At 52.8% G+C, this 18,720-nt stretch overlaps 2 protein-coding genes across 2 annotated transcripts in view; both read left to right on the plus strand.

The window, feature by feature from the left end:
- The window catches only part of RNF43 (ring finger protein 43), a 64,205-nt gene extending 56,537 nt beyond the window's left edge, over positions 1 to 7,668 (plus strand). The window contains exon 9 of the mRNA XM_083806261.1: positions 4,499 to 7,668. Within this exon, the coding sequence (XP_083662387.1) occupies positions 4,499 to 4,542 (44 nt within the window). The 3' untranslated portion in view covers positions 4,543 to 7,668. The remainder of the gene's footprint in view (positions 1 to 4,498) is intronic.
- A 452-nt stretch (positions 7,669 to 8,120) lies between these two features.
- Positions 8,121 to 11,001, plus strand: SUPT4H1 (SPT4 homolog, DSIF elongation factor subunit). The gene is made up of 5 exons (XM_083806527.1): positions 8,121 to 8,287; positions 8,587 to 8,693; positions 8,794 to 8,849; positions 9,060 to 9,113; positions 10,590 to 11,001. The coding sequence occupies exons 1-5, from the start codon at positions 8,219 to 8,221 to the stop codon at positions 10,655 to 10,657; spliced, it is 354 nt and encodes a 117-aa protein (XP_083662653.1). The 5' UTR covers positions 8,121 to 8,218; the 3' UTR covers positions 10,658 to 11,001.
- Positions 11,002 to 18,720: the final 7,719 nt, after the last annotated feature.

Below are 18,720 nucleotides of genomic sequence, written 5' to 3' on the forward strand. Positions count from 1 at the left end.
AACCTCTACAGCTCTGATCACATCAGTACTTTATCTTACAAAGTCACTGCACAAAGATCAGTGGAGAACTGGTAAAAACAGCAAAGAACAATCCCAATAGACAGTCCTGTTTAAATGGGACACACAGAAAATAGACAAGGAGACCAAGGAGAAATGCATATATGCCTCTAGATAAGTAAGTGTTGCAAGGCTAAAAATGTAAGTGGATGAATTAGAAAGCCTGGCTTTATATGAAATTTTTGACATGAACTTTTCAGAAAAAATCATAAACAACAAAAACACAGTGGCACTCTGCAATTTCCAAGTGGAATTGTAGAGAAGAGTATGCCTTTTCTGGGGCATAGGAGGGACACTGTGTGTTAAGGAGAGTGTAAAGGCCAATGACAAGTAGCACAAAATCCCCAATTGTACCTAAGTAGAAACACTATGGAATTGGGGTTATAATACACTGCATTAGCACAGTCTGCAAAAGAGGAGCCTATATAAACATGAGACTCTTCTTAAAATAATAGTGAAAGAAGCAGTCAAAAGAATAAGATGCTTTTGGGCACAGGGATCATTTAAAGATGCAGTACCAGAAGCCCAGAGTCATACATATCACCAACCACAAAACAGGCCCCAGAAAAGGCTTGGCGGGGCAGCAGAGCAGAGGGGGCAATTAGAAGCAATAAGCCATTCTTCAGAAGTGAAGGTGTGGCCAGACAAGAAATCAGAAGAGAGTTGGATGTAAAGCTAAGTGCAGAGCCATGGTGAGGCAGGCCAGGAAAGACTTCTGTGGACAACTTGTGAAAAACAGAACGACTACTGTGAGCGTCTTCAGCTCCATCACAAGGAAGAAGCCTGCCGGAGGCTCTGCAGGCCCAGAGAGTAAGACAGGTCTAAGAGGGATGTTCAAGGGCTGTAACAGCAAAGTAGAGGAGCAAAATGAATTTGCTGCATCAGTAATCAGCAGGGAAGTGCTCGAGGAAGTTCTCACCCTGGCACGTCTCTGTTCAGGGCATGGGTTAGAGGATCCTGCACAGATCAAGTCATCAGTATGAGCATTTCTGAAACACATCAATAAAGTGAACAGTAACAAATTGCCAGGGCTATTGATTACTCACCTGAGCATTGTGCAGGGGCTCAAATACAAAACTGCTAAACCATAAATGTGGACTGTAATGTTACCCATGCCCAGAGCCAGAAGGAAGAGCTGAGGACAGTATCAGCTTGAAACAGCTGAACCAACGGAACGATGAGCCTGACTTTCCTGGCAAGCAAATTGTTAAAAATTCAAATACAGGGTCTGACTTGTAGACACATGGCTAAATGTGAAACCCAGGGGAGGAGGCAACACAGCTTTTGTAGAGAGAGATAACGCCTCACAGATCTTTTAGGGGAATGAAGCTCTCAAAGGATAAAAGGGAAGGTGCTTTCATAGGTAAATAACTGGCTGAAAAATAGGAGACAAAGTGCAGATCAGTCTTAATGGAGGAAAGTTACTCGGAAAGGGAGGAAAGTGGAGTTCTCCAGCTGTCGGCACCTTTCAGCAAGCTCATAAATATTCTGGGCACCGAGAGGAGATAACAAAGTTTTAAGAAGACAAAATCCTCCAGGATGGTCAGCTTTAAAACTGGTTACAAAGTGCTATAGAAGGATCTCCTGTTGCTGAGTTATCGGGCAATAAAGTGGCGGGTGAAATTCCATGTAAGTAACACAAAATGCCACACACAAGCAGAGCTGCTGCTAGATGCCTACGCACGGTGATGGGCCCTTCTCAGCTAACTCAGAAAAACTGCATCCTGGACTTGCTGTGAGTAGTTCGGTCAACAAGTCAGATGGTTATTAGGAGCTAGCTGGGAACAAGTACAGGACAAGCAGAAAGTGCCGTCGTGCAACTGCATGAATCCGTGGTGCTTTCAGAGCTAGAATGCACCACTCACCACTACTTCTCCAAAAAGGATGTAGTAGACCTGGGAGAAGTACAGAAGGATATCGAGTACAGTCACAATGCTGAGGCTTTTTTGAGAAAGCAGAATATAGAGACTTTCATGTGAGAAAATGATGGCTAGCAGAGGATATGAAACAGAGGATACAAAATCAGAGAGAGCAGGGGAGAACACAGCTAAGAGACACTGTTTCTTATAACAAAATAAGTTGTGGCATCAAATGGGAAACAGAAGCTTTAAAACACCCAGTAAAGTAACACATGGCATAGTGAAATTGTGATGTTCATCGCCCAGAGGATGTGGGTGCCAGAAGTAAAATGGGTTCAAGAGCCTAGATCAAGAGCTATCAAATGCAGAGATGCAAATATAATCTCTGGCTCAGGAAGTCCCTAAACCAGGGTTTCCAGAAGCTGACGGTGCTCCTGTGGGATGTGGCACCCTCCAGGTGTGTGCTTACCTTGCCCAGCTGCAAGGTGAGGCTGAAGCTTGGTAAGGCTGAATCGCAGCCCCTGTAGAAACTCCCCTTTCCCAGGCAGTACCATGCACTGGCATCGTGGGGAATAATGCTGTCTGCAGACATCACCAGGGTGCCTGCAATGGTCCCAAAGATGCTTGCGTGACCCTGGAGTTCATGCAGCTTTTCTTGGTGGGTTTTGCATAAGGATACGTCCACACTTCTCTTGCCTGGGAGACTATGCCAAGGACTTACAGCTCTGACTAGTTTAAATGAAGAATCAATCCTCAAGCAGCACTGAAAGGCTCTTTTTAAGAGAAATCAGACAACTAGCAATGAGCTACAGCTAGATGGCTTCCTACACCACCCCAGCATGCAAGGATCTCATCCCAGAACAGCCGGATTACTCCCTGCGCAGGATGAAACCTCTTGCTTTCTCTCTCTGGGAAATCTCATCTCCTGCAGCATGCTGTCAGCATCCTCCCTCTCTCCCCCAACTCCTGCTTGTCTTCTCAGCTATTCCCTTTCATGTCAAGTCTTTGATCTTTGCTAGAGAAGGCGAAAGGGATTAGGGGGCAGGGAAAGACCACCATTACAAGTTAATACCCAAAGAACAAGATTTCTGTTGTATCAGCAAGGTGTGCTCCTTCAGGCCATTGCTCTGTGCGGGTCTCCACAGCCAGCCCAGCAGCTGAGGAATTCTCACCTCTCTATCTCCTGATTCAACACCTTTGTTAACTTTTCTTTTGGTTTGTATTGACATTCACACACACACACACACACAGTTTTCAGAAAATACTTTAATAACCCTCTTTGAGGCTCAGGACTTCTGATGATCACAGGGCAATCAAAGCTGTATAGACTCTTCTGTATTGCACAGAAGCCAGTGTACATGAGAAGCAGCTGGCAACAGCTTATTCAGCATACTGGTTACACAAATCAGAAATGCCAGATACTCAAACTCTGCCTTCTGGTACTTTAGCCATGACCTGCACACATATATATGTATAATGCTGTGTCTGTCCATTCATTTTCCCACATCTATTAGCTACATTTTCAAAGCAGGATCTCCTTTAGTTGTTTTCTTCCCATATATTTAATTTGCAGAGGTTTTGTTCCTACAGCTTGTGATTTGTAATGAACAAGACTTTGCTGTGACTGTTTTGAAAAGTTGTTTTGAATTGCTCTCTGTGAATAGCTATATGGGCATTTGGTTCCCTTTGATCTCAGGAACATTCAGGAAAAGGGAAATGTGAAAAATAATGCATGTATGCATTTACTGGGCTATGCTTACCCTGTGTGAGAGGCTTGAGAGACATCTAGGAAAGGGAACATGGTGTATGCGCAACACCCAGCCACATTAGGGAGAAAAGGACTATTTGAAGCAGTAACTGAGGGTGCACAGTTTCTAGGCAGCCCTTACTTGAATGTTTCAATGCAATCTACTCAGCACTTGCCTGTCAGTAATTCACCAGGCGAGGGCAGCTGGTGAGGAGCATGAACTACAGTCCTTGCTGGCTGGCCACAGAGGGCTGGCATTAGTGGCCAACAACAAGTCATTGGGTTTGGCTCTTTGGGACTCAGAAACAATTTGTGCAACCTCTGAACACCATGAAATGCATGTGCCATACCTTTCTTGCATGCACACCTCTCTTACAGTCTCCTTCTGTTGTCTGGAGTTTCTTTTGTTGTTGTCCCCTGTGCCTGGAGGGTGATGCCGTGGCACTGTGTGAATATGAACCAGTGTTATATTTTGGTGCTAATCACTTTTTAAAAAGGCTGTACAGATTTTCCTCAAAGAGCAAACATCAAAAAGCCTCAAAAGCAAATATCCAGTAGGAATATGAATCCTGGGATTCACCATAACCTTAGCCTGTATTTTCTGAATATTCAAGTACGAGTTTGATGCCTTATCCTTACGTTTTATTGTGCATTGACATAACCTGATTGTAGAGGGGGCAGAAAAGTCCCTCCAAAATACTGAGAGAAACTTTGTGGCTTTCACTGCAGAATCCAATCTCCCTGTTGCAATAGTTGAGGTCCCAGCAGTGCAAGGTCCCGAAGCATTCAGCTTGCTGTAGCTTACACTTTCTTTTTTTTTTTTTTTTGAATGCAGGATCTGAAGAGGAGGTCCAGGATGTCCATGAACACTCAGTTTAATAAGACACTGGCTAATTTGCTTATGGGAGAGCTGAAGTGAACAAAGATGTTCAGCATACCAGCCGTAGTGGAGCTCACATCTTGGTCTCTGCACAGGCAGCATAACAATAACCAGCCCTGACCTGCAAGGCCCATGCTGTGATGCAGACTGCACATAAGCAATGTAATGCTTGTGGTCTCCTCATGTTTCCACGTTGCGATGGTCACACAAATGCGGAGTTGTGTTCTCTAGGTCTTCTTCTCCTTCGAAGGCACAAGCAGCCTGTTTTCATCCAGCAGCATCTGTCTGCATGGGCTAGCTTGCTCAGAGACCGGTCCTGGGAGTCACCAGCTGGAGAGCTCGCGGAGTGAGTGCAAGCTGCTATTTTGGCATGTTGATGCCACAGAAGGTTTTGCTAAACACTTCAAAAATAAACAAGTCTTCAAGACCAAAAGCTGCAGAAATTACTTTCTGTGGCCCCTTAGCTCCTGACTTCATTTCCTCTCTTAGGTCAAAGCCAGACTTCTTCATTTAACTTTTCCACTTTTATCTCAGACACAGCAACAAGCTATTCTCCATCTCAGCACTCAGGTCTGCCCTGCAAGGTGCTTCTTCTGACTTCATTGGAAACCAATATCTCTCACCACTTTTGATGACTTTGTTGTCCCTCAGCTGAAGCCAACTCAGCCATCTGCTGCATTTTGCCAGCAGTGGTAGAGGTAAAGACGCAGGGACAATGGCCATTTCTGAGAAAGAGCTGGGTCATATTTTCTCCATTGCAAAGAATCCACCCTGTCATTGGGTAATGTGAACAAGTCTCTCGCTCACCCCGTAACTTCTCCATCTATCCTCAAAATAGGTGTGGTAGCCAGCCCTGTTAAGAGCTTACATTTTTTTGAGCATATTTCAAACTTGAGATGCCCCCATCACAGGAGTCACGGAAAATCCCTGAGTTCACATGACTCCTGCTTCTCTCCTTCCTTTCTCATTTCCCAAAGACAGAGCAAAAATTCCCAGCAAAAGCATCTGTAAGAAATGCAGAGCAGAGCCCCACCTATCACCCAGCCTTATCTTCGTATTTCTGTGAGATGCTTGAAATGATCTTGCAAAGGAGTTTTTCAAAATACCCTTTTGCCTTTTCTAGCATTTTGATGATGGAGAAAACCAGAGAAATTTCTAGGCTCTGTACTTACTCACTTCTTACCCCGTTTGTGGTTTGGTTTTGGAACATTACCAATTCTTGTTTCCTATGCCTCATAATTTGGAGACATACAAGTAAAAAAAAGTCTGGCAAATTCAAAAGATAAAACCCAAACAGTTTTCATACAGCAGGGAATGAGACTGTGGAGTTCATTGCCTTAAAGGATCATTCAGGCCAAAGAATTAGCCAGATTCCCATGTGGAGTGCACGTTTGTAGGGCACCAAGACTATCTCAAGTTTTCAGAGTTAATGAAACATTGACAAGGGAGCTGAAGGTAACTTCTGACAATTTGAAACCTGGTATAGGGACAAACATTCCACCATCTGCTCTGTGGTAAGTTTTCTGTATCTTCCTGTGAAGCAGCAGCCTCTTCCCCAGGCCAGGAGTGCAATGGTTAGGCAGTCCCAGTTCAGACTATTCATGCCTCTGCCTTCCTTCATTTCTGATGAAGGTTTCTGTGGGGCTTGCTGCCCTGAATCTTTGAAAAAGGCATCTTCGTCCCATCTGGTAGTCACTAACATGATGTTATTAAAAGTCAGCCAATAACACTGTTTTAAACATAACATTATTCCTTTGCTAGTGTTCATTTTCTTGTCTCCTGTGATCGACCCACTGCAGGACCTTTGAGTCTAGAGAAAAGCTGAATTTTTCACATTAAAAAAACCAGCAGAACTATACTCTAACCTTTTCGGTCTCTTCTTGTTTTCTGTCTTGCAGGAAAGTCAGTCTTAAACTAGAAGGAAAAATTAAAAAAAAAAAGCCAGGAGTGGGTCTAGATTCTCCCAGTTAAACTTCCTGTGTATGTGGCACGTGGCTCCTCTCAAACAGCTCCCTGCATCCTTGGCCATCCTAGAGGGCTCAAGTGACTTTAAAGAGGGGGGGGTGTCTTGAAGTCGGGGTGCTCTCACTGGTTTCTTCAGGAGTCAGGAAGGCTGAGAGCCTCCAGGGATGCATTTCACTGCCTCAAAGGAATGAGTGTCTAGTTGGCAGTCTAAATGTACTTCTTCTCTTTCCTTCTTTATCCTTAAAAAAGGAGAACTCTTGAGTCTGCAGCAAGTCCCAAGCTTATTGGAGAAAGTGGTCGGTACTAGCGAACCCTTTCCACTCCCTACTGCAGTATTACTGGGCTGTGCAGGGCAACGCCCACTTAAAAGTGTTTTCATTTTCTGATTTTTATGCTGCTGCTACTTTTCATCCAGAAAACAGACATCTCAGATGCTGGGCCCTCTCCATGGGGCTTCCTGAGCTGAATGAGAGTGTGCAGGTCTGCCTAGGTGGGTTCTCAGGTGGGAGGAGAGGGAGGAATTCTACAGGAAGGTGTTTTTTGAATCCTCTTCTGTAAATGGACTACAATCCTTGGCTGCCTACAAGAGAAGAAGCATCATCTGAGAAAATGGGAAATGGTTCCTCTCAGTTCCTGCACATCTCACTTCTTAAGTGATACTTTTGAGTGGTCAGTACCCTTAGGCTCCATCACTAAATGTCTTCAGTGTCACTGCAATGAAACAGAGTTCATTTTCCTTCATTGAGTCCAAAGACCCCGCTGAAAACTGATGGAAGCCAGAGCATCCTGAACTCACTCTATCCACAACCAAGCCATCAGTCCTTCCTCGCGGACGCCTTTCTTCCCAGGACCTTCAACCCCACCGAGTTAGGTTGCTGTGGGCAGAGTGCCTAGGCTGGCTGGACCTCCTCCATTTCTGCACAGAGCCTCTGTTCCTCCCTTTTCTAAAGTTCAGATCCTTTTGAAATGTGAATATAAGTTTTGTTTTGTTTTTTTTCTGAGTCTGTCCTAGCTCTTGGGGCTTGGGAATAAATTATGACCCAAAACGGAAGAATAGGTTTTATATATATGCAGAACTGTGTATTTATGTCTGATAGAAACAAAGATGTGTGAATATGCTGATGTGCTCAGAAATATATTTATTTACTAATATATTTATCCACGTACCAAGTCTGCTCGTGTGTTTTTGTTCGGTACAAAGCCGGGCTTGTGTTGCAAACAAGCGCCTCTTCCCCACTCCACACAAGTTGCTTCGGCCGACCCGTGGCTGCCGCCCAGGTGAACCCTCGCTGCCCAGCGAGCGCGGGGAGCTGCAAACACCGCAGAGCTCAGGGCGCGGGGCGAGGCCTCGTCCCCCGGGGCCGCAGCGGGAGGAGCGGGCCTGCGGCTCCGGCCGGCCCCGTCCTCGCCTCGAAGCTCCCGCGACCTCCGGCCCGGCCCGGCCCCGGCTCCCCGAGGGCTCGGCCCCGCCGCTGGGCTGCGGGCGTCCCCCGCCGGACCCTCCGCGGCCCCGGGCCCCCCCCCCCGCACCGCCCTCCCCGCTCCCCTCGGCCCGGCGGCGGCCCCGGCGGGCGGCGCTGCCCGCGGCCGGCCGCCCTCCCTGGCGGCGCTCTGCCGCCCTCCTGCGGGGCCTCGGCTGGGCGCAGCCGCTGCGGGCAGCCCCGGCCCGGCCCGGCCCTGCGCTTGCGCGGCGGCGGCGGCGGCGGCGGGATGGCGCTGGAGACCGTCCCCAAGGACCTGCGGCACCTCCGGGCCTGCCTGCTCTGCTCCCTCGTCAAGGTGCGCCCGGCCCGAGCCTCCCCCCCCGGCCCCCCCCGCGCCTCCCCCCGCCCCGCCTGGGCCTCCCCGGCCCGGCCCGGGCCCCTCTCCGCCGGCCGAGGCCCGGCCCGCCCGCTCGGCCCTTCTTCCGCCTGCCCGGGCCTCCTTCGCGCTCCGCCGGGCCCGGGGCTCCCTTCCGGCCCCCGCACTAGCTGCCCTCGCTCCCGCCGCCGCTGCCCGGCTCTCCCCTCCCTCCCCAGCCGGCTCCAGCCCCTCCTGCCCCCGGCCTGGCCCTGCGCTGACGCTTCGGTCCCCCTCAGACCATCGACCAGTTCGAGTACGACGGCTGCGACAACTGCGATGCCTACCTGCAGATGAAGGGCAACCGCGAGATGGTCTACGACTGCACCAGCTCCTCCTTCGACGGGTGAGTGGGGCCGTGACCCGGGGCTGCTCGGCGGCCCCGGTGCCGTGGCACTTCGGCGGCACCGGGCTGGGAGATTCCCGCGCTCCCCTCTCTCCCACAGGATCATTGCGATGATGAGCCCGGAGGACAGCTGGGTCTCCAAGTGGCAGCGCATCAGTGAGTGTCTCTCCCTGCTGGTTTGGACAGGGGCAAACTGTTCCGCAGCAGACCCCTCTCTGGGGCAGCGGGAGCTGTTCTTCGGGCTGCTGCAGGGGTTTCTGGCTGCTGTTCCCGATGAGGGGGCATCTGTGCAGGCTGAGGCTGGTGGGGGCGTTTGCCCGTCTGGCCGCTGCCACGCAGAGCATCTCAGTGTTTTCTTTCCCCCAGGTAACTTCAAGCCGGGTGTATATGCAGTGTCCGTGACTGGCCGCCTGCCCCAAGGTAATGCTGCCGGCTTGTGTAGGGCACTCCTGCATGGATGGCAGCCGATGGGTTATTCTGTATACTAGGCATTGTATATTAGCCAGTTACACTCTTGAGTGTATTATGCCGTATGTGATAAAATCAGCATTTAGGGATTCGGTAAACACTGTGTGTTACAAACACAGCGCACACCATGTGGATGAAAGGATTAGCCAGGTGACTGCAAAAAGACATTAAATGGGAGGCTGGGTTCAGGTGTTCTTTAGACAGGTTTTCTACCTGGAGTCATTCAGCAGTCTGTCTGCCAGAAGTTGGTATTAAAATGCTGCTGAATAAAACCTGTGATACTGGACAGCATCAGAGTGATAAACTGTGATTAAAGGGTGACTACAGAAAGTGGGCACATTTCAAGCTGTTCAGCTACAGGGGAACACAAAGGTTTGTCCATGAAAATGAGTTGTGCAGAAAGGGGTGCTGTTTGAAAAGTGATCTTGAGGAGGATGGTTGAGCAGATACCACTTCCATTGTAATACTGCGCTGTTGAGCTATGATGGGTTTCATTCATTTATAAATGGAGTATGCAGCGAGTTGGCCTTACCTTCATAAAGCAGAGATTACATTTTCCGTTTGGACAAGAGGCCCTGTCCTGTCCACAGCCCTAGATCAGACACCTAACCTGAGCCCCTTCCCAGGAGTACTGCAATCCCTCACGCTTTTGTCTGGAATCCTAGGCCCTGACCTGAGCTCCACTGTCTGTGTTGGGAGAGCTGGAGCATCATGAGGTTTGAGGCCTCCTGGCACAGCTTTGGACACTTCGGAAACAAGTGGAACATAGCGAGTGACGGCATGTGCTCCATGCAGCTGCAGACAGAGCACAACATGGAGCACAGGGCAGCAGCAGAAAGAGGGGGTACGTGTAGGAGATGCTCTTTGGCCTTGGTTAGTGTGTGTGGCATCCTCCTATCACAGGCAGAGGTGAGAGAGAGCTGGGGAGTGCAGGAACCACCAGCAGACTACACTCAAGGGCCTCGAAGGCTGTCATTTGTCTGAACCTGGTGTGTGGCGCTGGTGAGAGCTGTCCTGAACCACATGGTGCTATTCTGCTGACATTTCTTACAGGGTTACTGAGAAGGTGGAACATGTAGACAAGTCACGGAAATGACTGAGAGGTTTAAGAATTATGTTAAGAGCTTGGCCTATGCAGTATGGTCATAATATTCAGACATCTGCAGGTAGAAAATAATGTAAACAAAATGTCTACCCAGTTCTTTCCCAAGGCAAAATGAGAGTTGATGTTTGGGAGCTCTGTCTAGGCATTTAAATTGGAAGAGGGAACTTCACTCTTAACAGTGAAGTTTACAAAGTGTGAGAAGAAACTGAGAAGAAGATTGTTCAGTTCTTAATCTCTGCAGTGAAGGCTACATGATAGAGCTATCAGATTTTTTTAGGGCTCCTCGTAAAGAATACTGAAATGTGTTTGTCTCCTTGCTGCAGGGATCGTCCGAGAGCTGAAGAGCCGTGGTGTGGCTTACAAGTCCCGAGACACAGCTATAAAAACCTAAGGGGCTCTTGTGCTGCGTGGAGGATTCCCTGGTGCTCCAGTGGGCTGTTTGGAGGGGCAGCTGGCATGTGGGGCGCTGTTCTGAAACCTTTTAGTTGTAGTATGTGGGAAAATGAGCCTGGACTCAGAGGGAGCTTACTGGCTCAGCTTTTCTCGCTCAGTACCTATGGACTCAGTCACACTGCTGTCTGACGACAAAGAGCATAAAAATCTGTTAGATCCTTGACAGAGACCGGGAAAGAGGTGTTTAATGATGATGCACAAACATTTTATAGTTAGCATGGGTAAGAGGAGAGCTGGGACACGTCTGTAAATATTTCAATAAAACATGGTGCCTGGTCAGAATTGAGTCCATCTTGTATACTCAGTCACTAGTTTCACCCGCCTCTGAGTGCAGATGTATGAGGAAGGGATTTTTACTCAGTGCTGGGCCTGCCACACTGCTGGTGCAGTTCGGAGCCTGCAACAACCATTGTTTGTATACCATGGACCAAATTCCCATCTCTAGAGGAGGATCCTGCACTGGCTGAATTGGGGTGTCCATCACTAGGAATGAGCAGACTCGCAATTTTTCCCACGTCTCATGGCTGGATGGAATAGGTAGGGTGACGTAGAGTATTCCATGTGGAGGTAGTTATATGGAGGTCACAGTGCCCTGGGCCTGCAGGGTCCTGTAGAAGGATTGTGGAAGCAGACTTGAAGGACCTTCGATCTGCTCTTGGTGGCCTCCAGAGCCAGCTGAACCCAGCTGAGCCAGCTAGTGTGGCTGGGAGGCAGCGCCAGGCCTTACAGGAGGAGAGGTTGTTGTTGCTTCCACAAGCAGGCGTGGAAACACCCATCCAGCCTTGCATTTGTGAAGTTCTTGATGTCACTGTGTGTCGGGACTTTCAGCTTGAATAGTCTCTGTTCCTGAGAGATGGCGCTTGCCTAGTTTTTGTTCCAGTTCCGCAGCAGCTGCTGATCACAAAGGTGGTTTGTCCAAGAGCAGAGTCCTAGATCAGCACCTCTGTGAAATAAGCTTTTTTTTTTTGCTTTTTTTTTTTCCCTCTGAAGTAATCCTGTAGCTGAAAAGCCTGATTCTTGTGTTCTGTAAACAGATACTGGAAAACTGATAAAACCTGAAAGATGACTGATTTAGGAAGAAAGTGGCTGCAGCAAAGGGAGTGCATCGCTGTTGGGGAGTGTCAACAGGAGTACCAAGGCAACGTGCTTTTTGTCCTGCTCTGGTTTGTAGAGCTGGCCCAGACTCACACTGCAGTTCAAAGCAGAGCTTCCCACAGGATTTCGGAGCAGACATGCTGCCTGCTGACTTGCTCCCAGGTCCCTTGCCCACCTCCTAGTGCAGATCATCTTGGTAGGGAGAGCTGAGTCCTTTGTGGCAGAAAGCCCGTGGCTGGGGGCAGAGCCTTACCGTGCAAAGATGGAGCAGCATGTTCAAGTACTGGGGCAGAGGAGAGTCTTGAACCCAGCTTTCACACCTCCTTGGTGAATGTCCAGATCACTGAAAGTTATCTGATAATTGCCCTCCAGGCTTGTGTGGTTGCGGAGGCTGGTTGGGAGATGGACCTCAGAAACACCAAGGTCAGACCTGAGGGTGAGAGGTACAAGTGTCCTGTCAGGCTCAGGGCATGACTTCGCTGGGTGTCAAGACGGAGATTTTGGGCCCTGGAGGGCGTTTTTGGACCAGCTTTGCAGTGAGAGGCATAGGGTGCGGTGAGATCCCCCTGGGATACACTTGTCCCGTGCAGAAAGAAAGATTCAGGAAAGCTGCAGTTAGCGCCATCCCAGCTGCTGTATGAGGTTGATGAGAGCTCACGAGGTTCAGCTTAAAATGGGTCCGGGAGGATGAGTTGGATGGTTCTTTCTCCATCTGGAGGCAGGTGGAGCTGGGGAGTGAGATTTTGGCTCTAGCCAGCCTGGAAGGACGTTGTGCATGATCTGGCTGGGAGGCCAACAGAGGACAACTGTCCGGGCCAAACCCAGCCCTTGAAGCCTCGCAGCTCGAGTGCCACAGGGTGGCAGCACGGCTTTGTGGAGCAGGGCGGGAGCCTGGTGACGGGTGGGGAGTGAAGCTGCTGGAGATGGACCTGAGCAAGAAAGACCCGAGACACGTCTCCATTTTCCAGTACATCTCCTGTGCAGGGCCCCAGGCAGCAAGGGTTTTGTTCAGCTGGGCTCTGGGTGTGGGTCTGCGGGCACCGTACTTCACGTCCCCCTCCATGGGAAGCTGCAGGAACTCACCGCGCAGGACTGAGACTTCACTTAGGAAATTACCCCCAAGGAACAGCATGCATTGTCACTGTGCCTCTCGGGGATGGTTAGGGGGCTTGTAAACCACACAAGCACCTCGCCTCTTGCTAGGAAGTGCAGCCACCCTCGATTATACAGAGTGAAGTCTGGTGGGAGCTGCGGTGCAAGTGGAATAGAGACAGAACAGCGCAGCAAGCTGGCCGGACGCCGGTGGTCTTTCAGAGGAGCTGCGCCTCCTCTGCCTGCAGCACATTGCAGTGCTTCCAAGAACCTGGTGCCTGTAATTGGGCTGGCTTGGTGAGCCGAGCCTCTTCCCTGCTAGCTCGCTCGCTCGCTCGCCCACGCGCACACTGCATCTCCCAGCCCACACCGCCCAAATGATTCATTGCTCCCAGGCTGCTCGAGCTGAGCGTTGGACCTCTGCAAAGTGCCTGAAGTGAGCATTTCAGTTAAACTCCAGCCTTGGAGCTGCCAGGGCTTTATAGCAGCAAAGGCAAATGGATGCAGAGCTTTATTTGCTGAGAAAAGTAGGGCATGGAGCTCTCACGTTGAAGAAATCAGGGGAAAAATGTGCAGCGGCAGCCTGGGCTGTAATCGGGAGAGAAAGCGTCAAGAGCTGTTGATCTGAGTCAATTCAAGACGGCTCCTCCCCCTGCAGCAAATGACGCCAAAATATCTCAGCCAGGCCTGCGGGCTGCAGGGCTGGCATCGCTCTGCCAGCGTTTGGGCACCTCCGGGAGCTGCTGGGGGGCTGGGGAGGGCAGCGGGGGCCAGGGGCCGCCCACAGCCCCGGCAACACCGGCAGGAAGCACGAGTGAGTGGATTTCTTCGTGCGGGTTTTGAGAACTGATACCCGGCTCTCCCTCTGGGCAAAAAAAGTGACTTTCCAAAACCGCAGAGCACACGGTGCCTCTACACAAGGCAGCTGCCGGCTGTGCTGGGAAATGCCCGGCCACGCTGCTCCCACCTGTGAGGGACCCTCTCCCCGCTTCACGTGCAGGGACAGGGACAGGACTTCGTGTGCGGCACAGGGAGCCCTGGGACCAGTGCGGTGGGCATTTGTCAAGGGTCTTGTAGGTGAGCTGGGCCCAGGCGAGCGACTGCAGATGAGAGGAGTCACGAGCTGCAGGCAGCTGTGCTCACTTGAACACCTCTGCAGGGGCTGTGGGCAAGGCAGGGTGGGAGCTCCCACCTCTGCCCCCAGCTTTGCTCCTATAGATGCTCTGCATGTACCATGCAGCCTCTGTTTCTCACCTCTGTGCTCATGTTAAGGCCAGGAGACAGAGTTGTTGCACAGGGGCAGCTTGGCAGGATCGGTCACACTTTGCACTATGCCCCCTCCCACCGTCACTTGCTGGATGTGCCCTCCAGCTTGTGAACTCAACCTTTCCTCTGTGTCTGGGTGCTGGGAGTCTGATCACATACAGGTTAACGAACAGGGTGCCGGGACCCTTGGCTGTAGGTGCCAAAACAGATACGAAAACCCCAAGTCAAAGCTGTTTTCCTTGGTGAGTGGCAGGGAGCCGGACAACGGTGCAGGGGAAGGTGGCCTGAGCTGGTACCCCGTGGGATGCATGCTGGAGCGAGGGCAGCAAAGCCGAGGCTGTGAGCCGTTAACTTGGAGGCCTGAGGTCGGGGGGTGCAGCCCTGTCGCACCCATCACCCCCAGCCAGGGCGGGCTGGTTGGAGCCAGTGAGGCACCCAAGCATGTCTGATGTGGTGAGGACCAGAGGACTCTCACCTGCGGATGTTGGCAGCAGCAGTTTGGAGGGACTGCGGAGGTGGAGGTGTGGGGGTGTTACGGTAACCATGGCACGAGAGGATGGGTGCACAGGTTTCTGTGGTGTGGGCGGATGAGAAAGCATTTGAAGCATGGCAGAAATGAGGCACAGCCTCCACGTGCTGAAGCCAAAGGGCCTCCTGGTACACCAGTGGTGGAGGTGAGCAAGTAAGGAGCCGGGATGCATTCCCTGCCATGGCAGACAGAAATGTTGGGCTCTGATTTGCATTAGGGTCTCTGGGTGTTTGCCCCTCACAAAATGCAGAGGAAAGGAGGAGGCTTCACGGAGAAGAAGCAGGCTGGTGGGCCATCAACTCCTGAAGAAGGCCTGCAAAGGGCTTATGAAGAAGGGGTTGCCACCCCTGGGCTGCCACTGCTCGCATGCCTGGTGCTGTCTGCAACATGGCGGTCAGCTGCTTAATGGGAGACACCTGAATCCATTGGTCTGCCAACAGGGTTGGGGTTTTCATGGCTAGAGGGATGAGAGAAGCTGCTGGAGGGTCCCAAACCTCTACAGGCAGGAGACCTCCCACCTCCCCACTCTGCTTCCGCAGCTCTGTGTCACAGGAAAGGGAGATGCCAAGGGTTGATGGGGCAGAGAGAGGTCTTACCCCGACAGTGGAGGTAGCTGGGGGTGCTGAGGGCATGTTTCCTTAAGGTAAACGGCCAAGCAAGACCACAGAGATGAAGTCACAGGAGGGATTTTGGAGCCTGACAGTGTCTATCACATCCCCCGCTGTCTTGGACCTCCTGCTGCATCCTGGTGGCAACCCCAGTCCTGCAGCTGGTCCTGATGCTCATCTGGTGGGTGCGCAGCCATGTGTCCTCCAAACGGAGGGACTCAGGTATTTCACGTGCCTATAATCGCCTTCATGCGGTCATGGAGCTGGATGGCATCTACCACCCAGACAGGCCCCAGCACCCATTCCCCATATCCCCCTTACCCGGTCCGGCCCCTCAGCCGGGCCAGGGGCTCTGAGGCCACTGTCTCCACATCGCCCGCACGGTCCTGGGTGCCTGAGCCCCACATGGGCTATCTGGCTTCTGGGGACACGATGGAGACCCAAAGGTGCCCAGGGCCTCCCAGGGTGGTTGCGCCACCCTTGAACGGAGGTGAAGAAGGGGGGAACTGGTGTCGCCCTGCAGGGATGAGGCCCATGCGGCACGAGGGCCCATTGGGGGAGTGGGGCCTGGCCCGCCACCCCTTCCCCCACCTGCGGGCCGGTTGTGGCAGGTGACATGGAAAATGACGGGGCACTTTGTGCCCTGCTGGCGCCAGCGCAACGGTCCCGCGCCCGTCATTGGCGCAGACGAGCTGCAATTTGTCTATATATGGGCAAAGTGAGGCGCCGCGTTCACCCCCGTGTCCCCCGCGCCCGCCCCAGCGCGTCACTTCAGCTTTTTGAGGTTTCCCTTCGCGCTCTCATTTGCCTCCTGCTCGCGGCCTGTTTCACCCGGCAGTTTCTGGTTGACTCACTCCCAACGGCCGTGCTCCCAGCCCGGCCCCGTGCTCGCCACCAGGCCGTGGGGTCAGGCCAGCAGCACCCGTCCCTGCTGGCGGCCCACGCCAGCATCCTGCCCAGCACCTGGTGCTGCAGCAGCGGTGGGGTGTGGGTTTGGGGGTGCACAGCACCTCTGGGCTCAGCTGGGTTGCTTGGGGTGTCCCCTGGTGCTGGTGCGGGCTTCTCTGGGGATGGAGGTTCATTGTCTCCTGGGTCCTGTCCCCTGCCTCGAGCGCAGGCAGAGGGACAGAGCGCAGGCAGCTGTAGGGCGGCTTGGGGCTGAGCTGGGGATGAATCCCACCCCATCCCAGCCCCTCTCCAGTGGGCGTGGAGGTGCTGCAGCTCTTCCTAGTGCAGCAGTCCTGGCCATGCTGGACAAAAGGGTGCCCCACAGGAGGGCGGCAGTCAATGCTCTGCCTGTCCAAAAAGTTCCCAGGAGCTAGCAGTGGTACCCTTGACTTGTTGGTGCAGCAAGGCCCCGGGAACATTGCCAAGTCAGGGGCCATGGGAGCCTCCATCCCAGCAGGGATTTCTGGGGGCTGCTCCTTGTGCTGCCCCCTGTTCTCCATTCTGCGCTGCTGCTCCATGCTCTGACAGGGAAACTGGTGGCTTGTGCAGGGAATGTAGTCATTAGGCTTCAGAGTGACATGAGGGAGGCACTTTGGTTCCATCGGGGTCTAGCAGGCGCTGCTGAATGGTGGCCAAGAGATGCTCCCATTTGCCTAAGTCACTGCAGCTGTGGACCCAGCAGCTTGGAGACCCCTTTCCCTCCGGCTCCAAGACCTAGAAGGGGGGGTCAAGGAGGATTTGGTTGAGATCACCCCTTCCTCTTCCTCCTATTCCTCCAACATAGATCTCAAGCAGTACGGCTCCTTTAAACATAGCACAGAGCTGAAGGCAGCCAGCCCGGCCACCACTTCCCCTGCGTGCAGCGAGCGCTGCAACCGCAGGCGAGGAGGGGAAGTTGCTGCAAGGCGCGATAAGAAATATCAGCGCTTTCGCAGCGCCCTGGCTGCGTGGCCTGACAAGGGCCCTTCCCCCTGCCTGCAGGCCGGAGCCGGCAGCACTGCTGCCCCCCAAACCCTGGCGCCCGCTCCCCTGTGCTCACAGATACTGGGAGAGTTACTGGAAAAGCAGTAGCAACGAGGAGCAGGGACGGTGGCTGGTGGCATCCATGTGCCATCAGTGCTCAGGAAGGAACAAAAAGTGGGTGGCACCTGAGAGCAGGGGGATGCTGCGGGTGTCTGAGCCGCGTCTGGGCACCCTGAGACAAGGCAAGGCGAGAGCACTGCTGGGGAGTGGCGCCAGGTCCTGCTGCCACTGCAGGAGTTGGTACAGGTTGGGGGCTACAGCAGCTGACACCCTGGGGACCACCACGAGTACGTGAGCACCCAAGGATGCAGAGAAGGACCTGGAAGTGCTGGGGGCTGGGTGCTCTCATGAGGTCCAATGAAGAGGAAATGCAGCCATTTCTGCCTCCCCACACCAAACCCAGAAAGTCTCTTGTGATCTCAGCCCTTCGGCAGCTATTTTGGCTGGGCGTGTGGAGTGCAGAGGGAACAGTGACTGGGGGGCAAGGCCTGGGTTAGAAACTCCCGTAGCCTCGTTTGCTGGTCGGTAAAATTAACCAATGGCCAAGGGATGTGGTGAGTTCATCATCAGCTGGAGACTTTCAGACCTCCTCATCTCAGCCCAAGTAACCAGATCTGCTGATTTCCTTCTTTTGGAGAAACAGAGAAGGCAGCAGATGACTGCTGCTGGAGGAGGAAACCAGCTTCGGAGACCCAAAATGTGATGTTCTCCCAGACACACTCTGCTGCGCCAGGCGGGGAAAGAGGAAGCGTCGCCTCCCCCACTTCCCTGCTGGGAAGGCGCCTGTGGGCCCCCTGTGGGGGAATGGCTCCTGGGACCCGGATCCACATGGGGCAGGCAGCAGGCAGCCGGGAGCCCCGTTCTGGGGGCTCAGCCCCTTGCCCTGCTGCAGTCCCTGGGCCCCAGCATCCCCCAACACCAGCCCCCCTCCCAGACACGTGCTTCACCCTCCCCCTGACATCTTGCTCGAGCATGGTCTCTCCCAGCTGCCTCCTTCAGGAAATGAACTCCCTCTTCCCTTGCAACACCATTAGTGTTAAATGGACCTTTCCTCCAAGAAAAGGTCTTCTCCAAGAGCTTCAGTGCCTGTCTTCACCCAACCCAGCCCCCTGTGCTCAGCAGGGGCAGGTTAGTCATCAGAGCAAAGCACACCACAAGAAGTGTGGCCTCAGCCCTGCAGTGCAGGGGAAAGTCCCTCAGCAGCACCCTGGAGACAAAGCTGCCTCCAGCGGCTTGGACAAACGCTCCTTTACTTTGGTATCAGAGCACGGGCCAGGTCCGAGGGGCAGCTGGCAGCATCCCCCCCTCACCACACAGTGGTGGCTTTGCCTCCTGTGACAGCACCCCACCACACTGGGGACCATCCCACAGCACCCTTGCATGAAAGCTTGGCTTGTCACCTCAGGGATGGGGTGCTGACTCTTGGGGGGGGTGGGGGGA

Source organism: Anser anser (assembly GCF_964211835.1).
Source record: "Anser anser genome assembly, chromosome: 20".
Lineage (NCBI taxonomy): Eukaryota > Metazoa > Chordata > Aves > Anseriformes > Anatidae > Anser > Anser anser.